The sequence below is a fragment of the Rhinolophus hipposideros genome (assembly GCF_964194185.1).
Source record: "Rhinolophus hipposideros genome assembly, chromosome: 11".
NCBI classification, from domain to species: domain Eukaryota; kingdom Metazoa; phylum Chordata; class Mammalia; order Chiroptera; family Rhinolophidae; genus Rhinolophus; species Rhinolophus hipposideros.
In genome coordinates this window covers 56,186,325-56,202,118 of record NC_138057.1, presented here as the reverse complement: position 1 = coordinate 56,202,118, position 15,794 = coordinate 56,186,325, and the positions used below count along the sequence as shown (strand labels likewise).

Sequence of the window (15,794 nt, the reverse complement as noted above, 5' to 3'; positions counted from 1 at the left end):
AAGTTTCACCTGCTATTAAAATTTAAAATTTAAAATTCAGGTATTTAAAAACCTTTGAAGCTTTGGTGGGAAATTATTTATTTAAACATCATGGATATCTTTTATAACTTCCATATATTAATACTTAATTTATCCCTGGAACTATTTAATATTTTAAGCAAAAATATCAAAAGCATTCTAGGATATATACCTGTATATAATTTATATTTATTATTGAGATGTAATTCATATACCATAAAGTTTGCCATTTTACAACGTGTACAATTCAGTTATTTTTTTAACATATTCACAAGGTTATACAATCATCACCATTATCTAATTCTAGAATAATGTTATCATCCCCCAAAGGAAACTGTACCCATTAGTAGTCTCTCCCCATTCCCTCCTTTCTCTGCACTTGGCAACTACTAATCTACATTTCTGTCTCTGTGGATTTGCCTGTTCTGGACATTTCATATAAATGGAATTATATAACATAGGGCCTTTTGAGTCTGGCTTCTTGCACTTAACATGTTTTCAGGATTCATCCATATTGAAGCATATATCAGTATTTCTTTTTATTGCTGAGTAGTATTTCATTGTGTGGAAATACCACTTATATTCATTCATTTCAGTGGTGGACATTTGGTTTGTTTCCACCTTCTGTGGGTATATTTAAATTTGTAGTTTTAGTATTGCTTATATGAAGGGGTCTTTTGCTTTAGATTAGGCTGATACTGTCAATTGTCACTATTTAGCAAAAGTGCTTGGTTTTTACTGTTTTGCATTGTGTCCAATCCCTTTACCCCCATCAAAGTTCATAATTCAAATAAGACACTTGGATGTTATGAAATTATAACAGTAAATAAATAAATTTTAAATGAATAATGGTTATGTTTTACTTTAGAAAATAGCTTAAGCCATACATATATGCTTTATGATAGAACTTTGTCATGTATTTGATATGTTGGAATTTAGTATAACAGTGAAAATAATCAGTCTGCTTTATTAATTTAATCTCTGGTTTGTATATTTTCTGTAGTTGAATTTCATATGTCTGTCTACCCCACTAGATCCACAAGAAGGCACTGTGGTGGTTCTGCCAGCCGAGTCTCAGCAGTGTTTGGTCCAGCTTGTGTATTTTCTACCCAGTTTGCCTGCTGATTTGCTTTCTCGGTTAAGTCGTTGCTGTATTATGGGAAGACTCAGTTCAAGTTTAGCTGCCATGCTTATTGGGATACTGCACATGAGGTAGCATGCTCAAGTGAGCTGTATTTTAAGTGTATAATCTTCTCCCTCATCCCTTCTTTTGGCAATTTGTGAAGTACAGAAGGCTTTTAAAATCACACTGCTACTACCTTCATTTGCTCTTAATGCAACAATTAAAACTGTTGATATTATTGCTAGCTAAAGTTCACTAGAGCAAAACTATTTAAAGTTATTTGTTCAATAACTTTAAATAGATATTTCAATAGATAGATTGGAAAAGGAGTTGAAATAATCAAAAGTGTATAATAAGCGTTCTATGCTTAAAACCTTTGATCTTAAGGAATTGTGATATAGACCTTCCTTTCAGGGAGCTCAGAAATTAATGTAGCTGGTGCAATAAATAAGTTTGTGGATTCAAGACAAGGAATCACTTGAAATCGTGTGTGTGTGTTAAAACGTACTTTTAAGTGTGCAATTAAAACTGGACAGTGGCATTAAGTTCATTCCTGTTGTGTATCTAGCACCACGATCCATCTTCAGAACTTTCTCATCATCCAAACTGAAACTATACCCATTACATAATAACTTCTCCTTCACCTTGCCCCGCCCAGGGACTGCTAACCACTGTTCTGTCTTCATGATTTTGATTATTTAGGTACCTCATGTCAGTGGAATCATACAATATTCATCCTTTTGTGTCTTCCTTATTTCACTCGGCATAACTCTTCAAGGTCCATCCTTGTATGTGTCAGAATTTCCTTCCTTTTTAAGGCTAATATGTCATTGTGCGTATATACTACATTTTGTTTATTCATCTGTTGATGGACACTTTGGTTGTTTCTATCTTTCGGCTATAATGCTGCTGTGAATGTTGGTGTACAAATCTCTCTCTGAGTCTTTGCTTTTAATTCTTTTGGCTATATGTTCAGAAGTGGAATTGATAGATCATATGGTAATTCTGTTTAATTTTTCAAGTAACTGTCAGGCTGTTTTCAAAGGTGGCTTTATCATTTTACTCTGAAAGGTTTTATCACTAATAGTGTTCCATACTGCGAGTGTTCAAAGAATCCTTAAACACTTCGTTTGTATCACCAGACATAGTATTTTAGTATTCAGCAATATTTATTACTGATTGTGGCTCGTGGACAGGGTCTGATACGGTTTTGGGTAGAATTGAAATCTAGGCTGTAACTGTAAAATTTAAAGACTAGCTTCCTGTGGCTTTTTGTGTAGATCCCTATCCTTGTTAGATAGGAGTAGCTCACTTTATTGGTAGACTTTCTTTATCTTTGTTTGCCAGTCTTTTCACACCAGTATGGGACATATATTTGAACCTGGTTACCCAAAGAATGCTTCATAACTGATGATAACTTTTCCTTTTAGCAGAAGAGAGCTATTTGCAATGTGTTATATGTGAAAATTCAAGGGTTATTTTGTTGTGAGCATTAGAGAGACTTGGTCTTATTTTTAAGTATTTTAAACATCTATTAGTTTCCCATGTTTTTTTCCTTAGAAATTAAAAAAAAAGAAAACCTTACTCTTTGTCTAGTGCAAGCAATTATTTAAAAAGCTAGGCCTTTAAAAAAATAGATGTGACTTTTTATGTAACTCAAGTGATCTTGTGTTTAACTTCCACTAGAGGGCACTCTGTTCCTTTGATGTAACTAATGGAGGATCTGGTTTACCATTCAGTGTAAATCACCTTTTGAACATTTCTCTTTGAAATTGATTATCTTTGGAAGGTATATTTTTATCAATATCAGTTATATTTATGCCTAACTTTTGTCAAGGAAGTTTTCAAAGGTCTTTTTTCTTTTTGTGGAAATTTGGGGTGAGTGTTGAGAAAATATACTAACCTACAGATAATAGAGGTTCATAATCATTAAATTAAAAGCTGATTGTCTTTGTAGTTGAAAGTTCACCAAGTTGAAATTTGATTTTTAGTATTTACAAAGTCTGTTAGATCTCTCTTTCTGTAGGTGTATTGTTCCCATTCAAACTAATCTCTTAAAAAATAATCAAAAATTGGGATTTTTCAACTTTTCTCAGGCAAATGGCATCATTGTATCACTTTTCCTAGATTTGAATTTAAGAATAATGTTTAGTTCCTTTCAACATATGCTGGGGTTATTTCATATATTTGGTTTTCTCTTCAAACTATCCCTTTCTGTTCTTGACCATGACGATAAACTAGCTAACTTTTTCATTCTCTCTCAGCTGTACTTATAGTCTTAATCCCATCTATTTGTACATTGTTGCCAGATTTTCCTGAAATATTTCTTTAATCATTTATGATTTTTGTTTGTCACATTAATGGGACTGAAATCAAGTTCAGTTCAGGTTTGGGAGTTCTGATACCCTGTTCTATCAAGGAGTTTATCTAAAAGCAGGATACCACCAAAGAATATCAGTTCTATGTGTGGGAAAACCCCACCAGCTAAAAACCATTGGTGTTCATTTTGTTTTTTTTAATGTATTTAGAGTTGCTGCCCCTACCTTTTATATCACTCGCTTAGAGCTTTTTAGAGTTTGATGTTTTGTTCATACCATTATACTTGTGGTGTTCCACTGGCCTTTGCTCAGTCCTGTTCTCTGCCCCTAGTTTGTTTATAGCTAGACTGTGGAACATAAGACATAAATGTTAGATAAAAATCTCTAAGAAGGGAGAAATTCTTGGACTAAGAAATTTGGCTTGGTTTTAAGGAGGGTGAATATATGTCCTGGCCTGTGAGGAGCAGTTCGTTTACTTCTTTTGTCCCAGCAAATTAGTACTGGCATCCCCTTTTGCTCTCAGAAGTATTCTGGCTTGAACAGTATATATGGGCATCATAGTTATAATAGTTATAAGTGCAGTGTGACCTGTTGCTTGTCGTTGGTCCAAAATAGACTCTTAAATGGATTTGTGACCTCTTTTAGCCACTGGATGGTGCAGTTGATTTCTGTTTTCGTTGGGTTAAATGCATTTAATAGTAAAAATGTTTATTAAGTGCTTCTAGTTGAATTAGAAACTCCTAATTTTTTCTGATACTTATTCAGATATCTGTGATAAAATTTGTAGTCTCAGCTTGTTGGATCTGATCTTTCTCAGCCCCTTTTGCTATATTCCTGGTTGATACTTGTTCTCTTCCTTCTGAGCCTTACCTTGAATCGAGTTTTTAAAGGAGTCCCTGGAAACCAGTCTCATAGCAGGAACCAGATAATCCTCATTTAATGAGAAGCTGCTTTACATTTAGCTCTTTCCTTGAGTCCCCTTCCAGTACTTTAGCTGCGCTATTGTTAAGTAGACCTAGTTACAGCTTTGCAAAGTATAGGAACACATAGTCATCTTAGAGTGGTGTTAAATGGAAGTATTCTTCGCCTAATTAAGATACTTTGGCTTAGGTAGGAAGCTGGAGCTTGTTTAAAGTAAGCAAGCTAAGACTCCATAAAAATCCAGTAGTAAATACATAGCTACTGAAAAGCAAAACTGATTTTCGAATGGTGTGGAAATTTTCTAAGTATAAATTTTCTAAGTTATACTATATACGTGGACCAATTACGCTTTTTAACAAAACTACATAAATTTGTTAGACGTTAATTTTCCATACTAAAAAAAACAAAATGAACATAAATTTTCCATAAGTTTTCCATACTATGGTACTTGAACCACCTTATTTATCAAGTAAATACATACTATGGGTTTTAAGGTATTAAATCAGACTTGTTTTCAATAAAGAAAAAATGGTTATAGACTGCTATTCTTGAGTCTTCAGGTTGGTCACTTATGGTAATAGTTCTTCCGTTGTTTATTATAGATCATCATTTTCTGGATGGAAGTATTCAGTTAAAGACTGGTTGATGAGTGATGTAGACTATTTCAGCTTCTTATTTTCAACACTTACAGGTAACCACATTTACCTGCCAAGTTAACTGGAAAAAACCTAGTATGAAGATTATCCTAAAATCGCCTGTCTTACATATTTGATTCTAAGTTTTGAAGATGATAAATTAACTGTCTTAGAATGATTTTTATTGATTAATAAGTGGAAATCTTTGAAGGAATTTTATTTGTACCCTACATTGTCAGGCTCTTGAGGTAGGGAGGTGCATGATTCGTCTTTCAATCTTTCATAGTACAAGTACCAAACTTGGGGATTATTTGAATGTCAAATGATTATTTTTTCATTTTCTTCTTAGTCTTATTTCTCAGCTTTATTCTTATCTTTGTTTATAGAGAAGTGGAGATACTTGACTCTTATATTCAAATAGCCAGAGGAAGACCCATTGCATACTTTAAAAATTTGATGAACAGAATATCCATTTTAAACATATTTAAAATGTTCAACTTGAGCATTAGATTTTGATTAAACATTTTCTACATTCTATTTGCACTCAAAGCAAAATTAGTAAAATGAGTCTAGAAATAATGTAAGTTAGATGTGTAACTAGTAACTATTGTTTTAAATGATTGTACTAGTTCAACATTTCAGTTTTGTAGTTGGGTAATAAAAATGAGATTCTTTGAAATTTTTTGAAGACTTGTAATTAGGAGACTTAATATGTTAAGTCAGAATCCAAAAAGAACTTGACAGATTCTGATAATGAACTGAATCTTGCAAGATAAATACTATATAAAAAGATAAATGTAGACTCCTTCATATTTATTTGATAGTTTTGGATATACATATTTGAGATGAAAGTGGGGGCTTTATGTTGTAATAATAGTACTTGGCAAAAGGTTTAGTGGTTTCAGAAAGCCCATGAGGAGTCAGTAATGTGATGTGGCTGTCAAACTAGGTGATGCCTGTTCAGGAAACGGTGATTTGAACATGAAAGCAGATAGCTAGGCTCTTACCACTCCGCAGGTATTCTGATCATTCTGAGAGCTGTCTTTCAGGAGAGACTTCGACAAGTTTTCTGTGTAGGTCAGGCCAAGTGTAGTAGGAAGGTAAGAGAATCAGAAATTTTGTATAAGGTGTAGTTGAAGGAACTACATATGCATTATCAAAAAAAAAAAGGATTTAGGAGGGAAAGAATAGTTTTAAAACATTTGAAGAGCTATTATATAAGAGAATATAGTTTGGTGTGTGTGTGTGTGTGTGTGTGTGTGTGTGTGTATATATGAAGGACTATGTTATTTTAATGTTCATTTGCTTTTTTTAAGCTACTGCTGATTGGAAAGTTACTCCTTTCACTTACATAAAAGTGGTAAACCATCCCTCTATATAAGGGGCAAAGGCTATTTCTTGCTGTATTGGAGATTGGATCAGCCCATGATTTGTGTACATAATTTATCACTGTTCCTGTCTTCATTGCTAGCCATTTATTTTTTTAAATACTACATGAAATGCAGAGATTCAGACAAAACAAGGTAGTTTAATGAAGAATTTAACTTAAGGTACATGTCATCTGTTTTTAAAAAAGTTTGAAGAGTGTCACTTGGTTTGTGATTAGTTTTTTTAATTTGACTTTCTCTGTACCTAAATTAGGGTTTTCAAAGGAGGAGTTGACTTGGCTTCAGAACCTCCGAGGAGTTCCTCATGTCATCCAGACACAGCTTTCCCCTGTGCTTCTTTACCTTACAGACTTGGATCAATTTTTACATCATTGGGATGTAACAGAGGTAATAGTGCATTTAAAAAGAAATTGATGGTTATTCAGTTCATCAGTCACCAATGGTTATTATATATAGGATTTCCTCACAGGAGATACTCTGAGTTGTGTAAGACATGATCCATGTTCTGAAAGTGCTTTGAGCTTGGAAAGGAGTTGTATGTTTCCAAAAGTGGGGTGTTTCTTATTATTAGAAATTGTGCCACTAGAAGACAATAAATTAGCAATTGGAATGATAGAGACAAATTTATTTAGCATAGGATGGATACATATATGGCAAAGAAGAAAGCTTTCATGGGAAAGGAAGAATTTCACTTAGGTATTGAATGTTGAGTAAGACTTTAGGATTTGAAATCTCTGAAGGTGGCTTTTTTTTTTAAACAAAAGATTGTTCAGTCTCTTTGGTTGTAAGAATTAATATGTAGTTTATTAAAGTTAAAACCCTGGTTTTTCCTCAAGCTTTAAAGTTCAACTTAAAAATCTTGTTAGATAAATGTAGTAAATTTAAGCAGTCACTTTAAAAGGATTTTGATTATATTTTATTTCTTTTACAGTTAAAATTTTAAACTGTTTTAAATAACTTAATATATTCACTATTTGTCAGGTAGTTCAGTTTTCTGACAAACCTACACAAATGTTAAAGTAAATCTTAAATATCTAATAAATTTAAACTTAAACATGATAAATCTTAATACCTTAAGTTTATAGTGAAATAAACTAGGTATTAAGGCACTGTTTATGGTGAAAGTCAAATTATAATCAGTAGTCTAAATTAATTACTGACATGTTTTATATTGGAATTTTAAAGCTGATCTTTTACCCTAATCGGCAAAATTATCTTATATGGTACAAATACATAAATTAAATATGCAAAAACAAACATTAATACTAAGGATGTGATTCTCTAAAACATTTGTACATTAATTAATTTCTATTATTCATTTCTTCAACTTCTTTCCTTGCATTGAAAGATACTTGCTCAGTAAGAATGTAATTATGTCATCCCAAATGATTTTGGTTTGAATCTTTCTTGCAAATTATGAGGTTATCTTCTCTTCCAGCTAATTTTCTTTTTAATGATTCAGAAGTCCTCTATATTCTCTGACTATATTCTTTCCTTGTAACCCCTAATTGACAGGCCAAAAGTCTAATTTTTTTTTTTTAACCCTTTAGTCAGTGGTCTCAACAGGTTAGTCTTTAGATTCAGGTCACGACCTACTTCTTTTTTGTTATATCAGTTGATTTTATTCAACTGATCTATTTACTTCTTTCATTCTATTCTGTATTTATTCTGTATTCTGTAGACTGTTCGTCTTCTTCCCATATCTTAGACTTGTAAGACTTGTAATTAGGCGACTTAATATGTTAAGTCAGAATCCAAAAAGCTATATAGCCCTATATCTTAGGGCTGTCCCTGTTGTAGATATTAAATGCATTTCTTTCATGGCTTTGACTCTGATCACAACACTTAGGTCAGGTCATGCCAATGACATTTATCTTCTCTCTATTACCTTAGTGCTTGGTACTGTGTTTATGTAGGTTCTTCAAAAGTAATGGATTTTATGTTGTAAAGATTTTGTTGGGTATCCGATGGACATGCGTCCTATTTGGGAGACCACCTCAGGGATACTGTGGATACCTGATCATGGCATTGTACACCAGAAGCTAAACATTAATGAATGCCAACTATAATTTTATATATATAATGTGATGGTTCGGTGTGAGGTCGGAGGGATAGTGGATGGGGGGAGGGGGGTTCACAGTGTGAGGGATATAGATGATGAACGTCTAAGTATTGCCTTGTTTTGTACACCTGAAACTAATAAATAAATAAATAAATTATAAAAAAAAAAAGTAATGGATTTTAAAAAGTGAGAAGAAATAATGAATTGGGCACCCAATCTAATTATTTAAAACCTAAAATTTTATCTTATTCCATGGTAAATGAAGAAAGCTAAGAAAGAGACTGAATTGAAGGCCTTCGGTACTAGATTGGGGAGTTTGGGTTTGCCAACAGTAGCAAGTGAGTCGTTTTAAGGACAGGCTATTTCTAATATATTTAAACTATCATGATGTATTAGAGAAGACATTGTGTGAGGATTAATGGGTCCCAGAATCCAAGCATAGATTTGCCAGCGTCTAGTTTGATAACTTGGACAGCTCATATAAGTTTTATCTGAAATTTAAATTTTTCGTAAGCACATCATTGTGTAAAGCCAAGACACAATTATGAAAATGTGATTAGTTATATTTCTGAAGTGAACATTTGGCAGGGACATTTATTAAATTTCAGGGTTGCTGTCTTTAAAATGTTGAGACACAAATTAGGAAAAATCTGAAAGTCTCATTTTTAGTTTTTGAAGTTCTTAAGCAAAGATTTCAGTTTTCTTTTGGGTAAACTTTGCTGTATTTAAGTTGACCTTTTCATGTGAAAGTACATATTGGAAATACATAGTTTTTGAGATCCTTTGTCTAAAAACTTATTTTTTTAATTATTTCACTTGAACAAGTTACTAGCTGGTAGAGTTGAGATTTCTTAGTTGCTTTGTTGTAGTTTTGTCTGTCTAGGCTGAAGTGATTTTTTTAAAATCAGACTTTGTGACTAGGTATTATTCAGAAAGTATAATTCAGAACAGAAGGAGAATAGTAAAAAGTCTTCCATTCCCTCTCAGCCACCCATTTTTCCCTCCCCAGTTTCTAAATATATTCTTTCAGATGTCTTCTGTGTCTTCATAAATGACTACATACATTCTTTTGTTTTCCTCCTTTTATAGAGATAACACTATACATTGCTCTGGACTTTGCCGTTAATGATGGAGACAGTGGTTAACAGGGAAAGACCACAAGGGAAAAAGAATCTCTGGACAGAGATATTTTTCCCAAATGGAGATTTCTGTTCCAGAGCCAATGAAAGATTTTAAGGTTAATGTTAACTGTCCCTTATAAAATATTGAATCGTTGCAAAAGAATATTTTTAAAATGGATAAGCTCTGAGGAATAGTAATAAATCGTAAATCCAGTTAAAGAAATAGAAACATTTTTCATTATTTTTCAAACCCCTATGTGCCTTTCCCATCTCCCTTTGGAGTAACTCTGTTTTAAATTTTATCATACTCTTCTTCATAGTTTCACCATATTAGCATGTAACTCCAAACTATTGTTTAGTTTTACATGTTACTGAAGGTTTTAAAAGTGAAGTAATTTGCTTCAAAGTGTTTACTCTTTAACCTAAAGCATACCTTCATATTTTACTATACCATTTGCTACTGTAATGTAACATGTAATGGTGAGGTCATTCTTTGTTTTTCTGCATGTAATCTGTCTTTCTCTACATGCTGATTTTCCCTACATGTTTTAAAGATTTTTCCTTTTATCACTTTTATCAGCAGTTTGATTATACCGTGGTGTTATTTTCTGTGTTTTTTTCCTTAGCTTGATGTTTCCTGAATGTTTTATTAGATTTATAGTTTATTGTGTTGGGAAAAAATGTCAGCCATTCTTCAAAAAACGTTTTTGAGCCCTTCTTTGGGACTCCAATTTATGTGTATGTTAGACCACTTGATATTATCCCGGTGGCTTTTGAGACTTTTTTAAACCTTTTCCCCTGTCTGTTTCAGAAAGTATTCCCTGTCTTCAAGTTCACTGAATTTTTTCCTGCAGTATTTAATCTGATCTTAAATTAAAAATTTTTTTTTTAATTAATAGTATTTTTAGAGCAGCTTTAGGTTCACAGGAAAATTGAAGGAACGGGTATTTCCTATATCCTCCCCACCCCATCCCCCCGCCATGCATAGCTACCTCCATGAACATTGCCTGCCAGAGTGGGACATTTGTTAACAATAAATGAATCTACATCGATACATTGATATCACCCGAAGTCCGTAGTTCACACTAGGGTTCACTCTTGGTGTTGTACCTTCTGTGGTTTTGGACAAATATATAATGACATGTATCCATCATTATGGTATAATAGAGAGTAATTTCATTGCCCTTAAATCCTCTGCTCTGCCTATTCACACCCCACCTCCCCAAACCCAGTGATCTTTTTACTGTCTCTGTAGGTTTGCGATTTCCAGAATGTCATATTTGGAGCCGTATAGTTTAGGATATAGCTTTTTCAGATTGTATTTTTTTCACTCAGTAATATTCATTTAAGGGTGTGTGTGTGTGTGTGGCTTCATAGCTCATTTCTTTTTAGTACTGAATAATAATTCCATTGTCTGAATGTACCAGATTTTTATCCATTCACCTACTGTAGGACATCTTGGTTGCTTCCAGATTTTGCCAGTTATGAACAAAGCTGCTATATATATATATATATGTCTATCTATATGTTTTTGTATGAATATAGGTCTTCTACTCCTCTGTCTATAACTACTCTCCTTGTGGTGCCACCCCTCTTCTGCGTAGGTGTCTTCCCCACCCCATTTGAACTCCATCTCTCAGGGACAGTCTTCCTCTGTTTAGTCACGGATGGCCTGCTCTGCGCCACTACAGTTTTCCCATCCACTCTCCTGCTGATGGTTACCTGGCTTCGCCCCACCTTTAGAACGGAATTGTTCAGGAAGAGAACAGGAGACAGAAGGAAAGGGATTAAGTGGTCATTTGTTATTAAATGGGCCTATTCAAACTTGGTTTACCTTTTGGTAATGAAAATACTGTGCTCATTTTGAAGTGGGAAGATAGCAGTGGAAATATGTTATTTACATTGTTGCTTACAGGTATAAAAGGTAAAGAAAATTGCCACTTACAGGATAAAAGATAAGAAAATTTGCCATGTGAAAACTTAGTGGTATTAATCTACAAGAGGTTTTACAGAAAAGCAAGGCATAGAACTGTTGATTTTTGAGGGTTGATTGACAGTTCTCTTAAAGGTAGCTTGACTATCCTCTTTCTAGAGTGATGTTCTTCTTTCCACCAGTCTTGGTCTCTCCATGAGATTTTTCTGCATATTTCATTTTTGGCACTATATGCCGTCAACTTCTGGAGTTCTGTTATGATGTCTCTGAGAACTTGGTGCTGTCCTTCCCTCTTGTTTTCTTGAAAACTTAGAAAATGGAAAATATTAGGGATTTGACTCCCACCTCCCTCATATTGTTCTTTTCCTATAAACTATTCTCTTTTACCTTTGGGGAATAGGAGACAGCGTTATAATTAATTTGAACAGGGTGTTAGTATTTCCTGAATCATAAGTATTTTTGTATGATCTTTTTTCTACCGAATGGAAAAAAGGCTTTTGTCAGCCTTTTGTTGACATCAGTTAGATCTTTTCATTGTTGTACTTAATAGAAATATAGTCTCTGCCTTGGTAAATTAAGCTACTTGAGGGCTGTTACAGAGAAGAGTTTCTCATTCTCTCATTCCTGTGCATGGCACCGAATAGAAGTAACTCAGGCTCAGTACACGTAGAAGTTACTTATTTGGAAAATTAGCCCATATATGAGATAATTGTTTGACTTTTGACTTTTGCATCTTCAGTCATTTTTTGTTAAGTTTCCTGTAAACATGTAGAGCAGGTGGCTAAAAAAAAAAAATCTCTTGAACTTGTTTCTGCCTTAAAATGTCCTGATTTGGTTACTGGTTTTCTCCTCCTCTGACAGACAGTTTGTCACAGTTTATTGGTTATCCCTGCCCGAAGCCAGAGCTTTGACATCCTGCAGAGTGCCGTCAGTAAGCATTTGGTAAATATACTTACACTTTTATCTGTTACACAAGAAAGGATATAAATTCGTTTGTTAAGACTGACTTTGTCATAGCCAAGAAGAGAGTGAGAATCTAGGCTTAGTAATAACCTTTCTCAGCATGATGCTATGGTCAGAACTGGGAGTTCTTGGTGTTTCCTGGCTGTTGCTAATTAATTTTTGAGCTTGAGGGAATCCCCTTTTGCCAGGACCTTACTTTCTATATCTGTGCACTGAAAGACCTTAAAATTATGCCTCAGGTCCTTCTGACTTGTAATACTTTAATATGTGCTTGGTGTTAGTGTATTGGGAATCCATCATCCACAGTAGGGCGTAATTTCTACCTAGAGGATTTGGGGTCTAAAATAAGGATGTCACCTAACTGGCTCAAGGCCTGGTCACTGGAGGGAGTGAGCTCAGCCATGAGACTGACTTGTCTTCTGGCAAGTGGGTGTCTCCTTTTCCCATTGGTATTAAATTCATACTAGGTATGCCTGGATTTTTTTTTAACTTCTTCAATGTTTACACTTGGACCTTTGGCTTTTTATAATAATAATAATAATAATAATAATAATAATAATAATAATGTATTATAGTGCAAGGGAGAGATCCCAGATTTTATCTTCCAGGGACGGTACTTGTTTGCATAATTTTATAGGCACATCCACACCTCTTTTTCTCCTTTAAAATGTTATTGCCCTTGAGTCAGAAGAATACTGCTTTGAATTCCCAGTACTCTTTTCTCCCCTATCAAACTTCTAATCCTTATCCCTTGTGTCCCCGCCATTTTCCCCCCCATCTCCACTTCAGAAATATAGGCCCTCTTTTAATTACATTCATTGTCCTAGTAGAAGATCAACATTCATTGTCCTAGTACAGGATCAACACGCGAGTCAGTGTAAGCCACTATTTTCAGACAGCCTGATGGAAAGGTTAAGACCTCAGAGCCTGCAGGCTTTTTTATGATTACTCAACAGTTGTTTCTAGGAGATTTAAACCATGCATACGTATAGTTACAAGTTAGAGTCCACCTGAATGACAGTTAATACAGTAGAGTCCAGATGAATTAGGATACCATGGTGTCCCTTACCTGAGTTTTGGGGCAGTGAAGCAGTCAAGTGTTTAGTAATAGCTTCCTGTTTCCATTGCAAGTATTTTTCTTAGTCATGTCTTAATGACTAGCTAAATCAAAGGGCAGGGGAAGGTTAATTGCAAAATGACCTCTTGTATAGGGGTGGTACCAGTTATTAGAGTTTTCCAGTCTGAATAATCTAAAGATCATATAAGTGTGATTATTGGTATTAAGATTTTCTTTGGATGCATGAAGTAATCCTTTTAAATAACGGTATTTCTGACCATTAGTAGGAATTATAACATCTAGAACATTTTAGAAGACTTCGTTATGAAGGGGAAGTAGTGAATTGGGTTATAGTACTTTTTAAGTTCACATGTTTTCAAACTCATTTAACATAGGGATTAAATTCTGAAAGGAAAACAGGACCTCAAAGGTATGGCAAGTGACATGTTTATGTATATACTAGTTTTCAGTAGAGGTGATGTAAGGTTAACAATCCAGTTAGTGGGGTTTGATTTTATCTTGGGGAAGAGGGCCTTTTGAGAAGAAGTCATTAATCTCGTTTTTTTCTGCCTAGGTTGGGTTGGCTGTAATTCCTGACAGCACGGCTGGCTGTATTTTGGGTGTTATCTGTAAGCTCCTGGATCATACGTGTGTACTAAGTGAGACTCTACTGCCATTTTTGGCTTCTTGTTGCTACAGTCTTCTGTATTTTCTGCTCACTTTGGAGAAAGGAGAAGCAGAACATCTAAGGAAGAGGTAATAGTTTTGTATTCTTCAACTTTAATTTTTTTCCTACCTGTGCTACTCCCCACCAACAATAATCAATAAGTTAATTTAAAAAATAAGAGTGAAAGAATTAGATTTAGAAATGTCCTACATTCTCTTTCAGAGTTTATATAAACCTAGTTAGCTTTTCCTTTTTTCCTTCATGAATCCTCTGTGTTGTGAGAATTTTTATATTTTCCTTTAAAGCGACAAATTTGAAAAGTTAGTTTCTTAAGAGCTTCCCTTGCTAACATTGCTATAGGTCTAGCAAGAAGAGAAATTCTGCCTTGAGAAGGATGTGTTTATTCGTACAAACCTTTGTGTTTTGTTTCGGCCTTCATGAGAACTGCCAGAGTGGGATTTTAAATTCTTGGACTTAGGATATTGTTCTAAGATGCTAGTGTTTTCAGTTAGTCAGTACTTTTGCTCCTATATGAAATTCAGACTAAAGCTTCTAGGATAGTTCGGAAGACGTCACTTTAATTTTCAAAAAGTGTTCTCAGGCTTATGTTCTTTTAGGTACTCATGTTAAAATTCATTGCAGAAAGCTTTTTTTTTAATCTAACAGATGAACAAATATTTCTTATATTCACCTGTTAACATTTTGATGTTTGCTTTTCTAGTCTTTTTTGAACTTTTAAAATCATAAAAATATATCGTGCATATGCTTATATAAAACATTTGTATAGTTTAAAGAGTAAGTATAATCAGAACATCCGTGTAACCAGCCTCCAGGTACAGAAATAGAACATTGCCAGCAGACACCACCATGCACCATCACAGTTATGTTTCTCTGTACAACCCCCAGAGATCACTTCTGTGTTCATCACTTCTTGCCTTTTTATTAAAACATTTTATGCACATTTGTAAACAGTAGTGTTTTTGTTTTTCATATTAGAAGAATTTTACATAAAAGGAAACATACTGTATGTATTTTTTTGTGGTTTGATTCTCATCATTGTGAGAGGCATTCGTGTTGATTCAGAAATGTATTTCATTCATTTTTGTTTCTCTATACCAGGGGTTAGCAAACTTTTTTCTATAGAGTCAAGTAGTAAATATTTTAGGTTTTTAGGGCTATAAAAATCTCTTGTCAGAACTTCTCAACCCTTTTCTGGTAGCGTGAAAGCAACAAGTAATATGTAAATGAATAGTTGTGGCTGTTTTCCAGTAAAACTTGATTTACAAATATAGGCAGTGAGCTGGATTGGCTGCGGTCTAGGACCCCTGCTTTATAGTAACATTTTGGTAAGAAGTTTCAAAGGTCTTTTGTAGTTTCTGTAGAGGAACATCATGTTTTGACTTCATGTGGCTGGACAGAACAAAATTAAGTGTATGTAATACTTTTCGCCTGTTTTAAATGCCTAGTTTTAAAAGTGTTTTATACTGGGTGTTGAAAAGGTTGATATTTTTACATCTCTTGGGATGACTGACGTTACTTAGTCAAAAGGAAATGTTGTCAGAGTCTTAGTTCAGGTTTCCTCCATCAT

The 15,794-nt window shown here is 34.0% G+C and overlaps 1 protein-coding gene across 4 annotated transcripts in view; it reads left to right on the top strand.

Moving 5' to 3' along the window:
• The window catches only part of TEX10 (testis expressed 10), a 42,958-nt gene that overhangs the window by 22,375 nt on the left and 4,789 nt on the right, over positions 1–15,794 (top strand). For all 4 annotated transcript variants that reach the window (XM_081067102.1, XM_081067099.1, XM_081067101.1 and 1 more), the window contains 5 exons: positions 1,053–1,230; positions 4,983–5,071; positions 6,657–6,790; positions 12,381–12,461; positions 14,114–14,295. In XM_081067102.1, the coding sequence (XP_080923228.1) occupies positions 1,053–1,230; positions 4,983–5,071; positions 6,657–6,790; positions 12,381–12,461; positions 14,114–14,295 (664 nt within the window). The remainder of the gene's footprint in view (positions 1–1,052; positions 1,231–4,982; positions 5,072–6,656; positions 6,791–12,380; positions 12,462–14,113; positions 14,296–15,794) is intronic.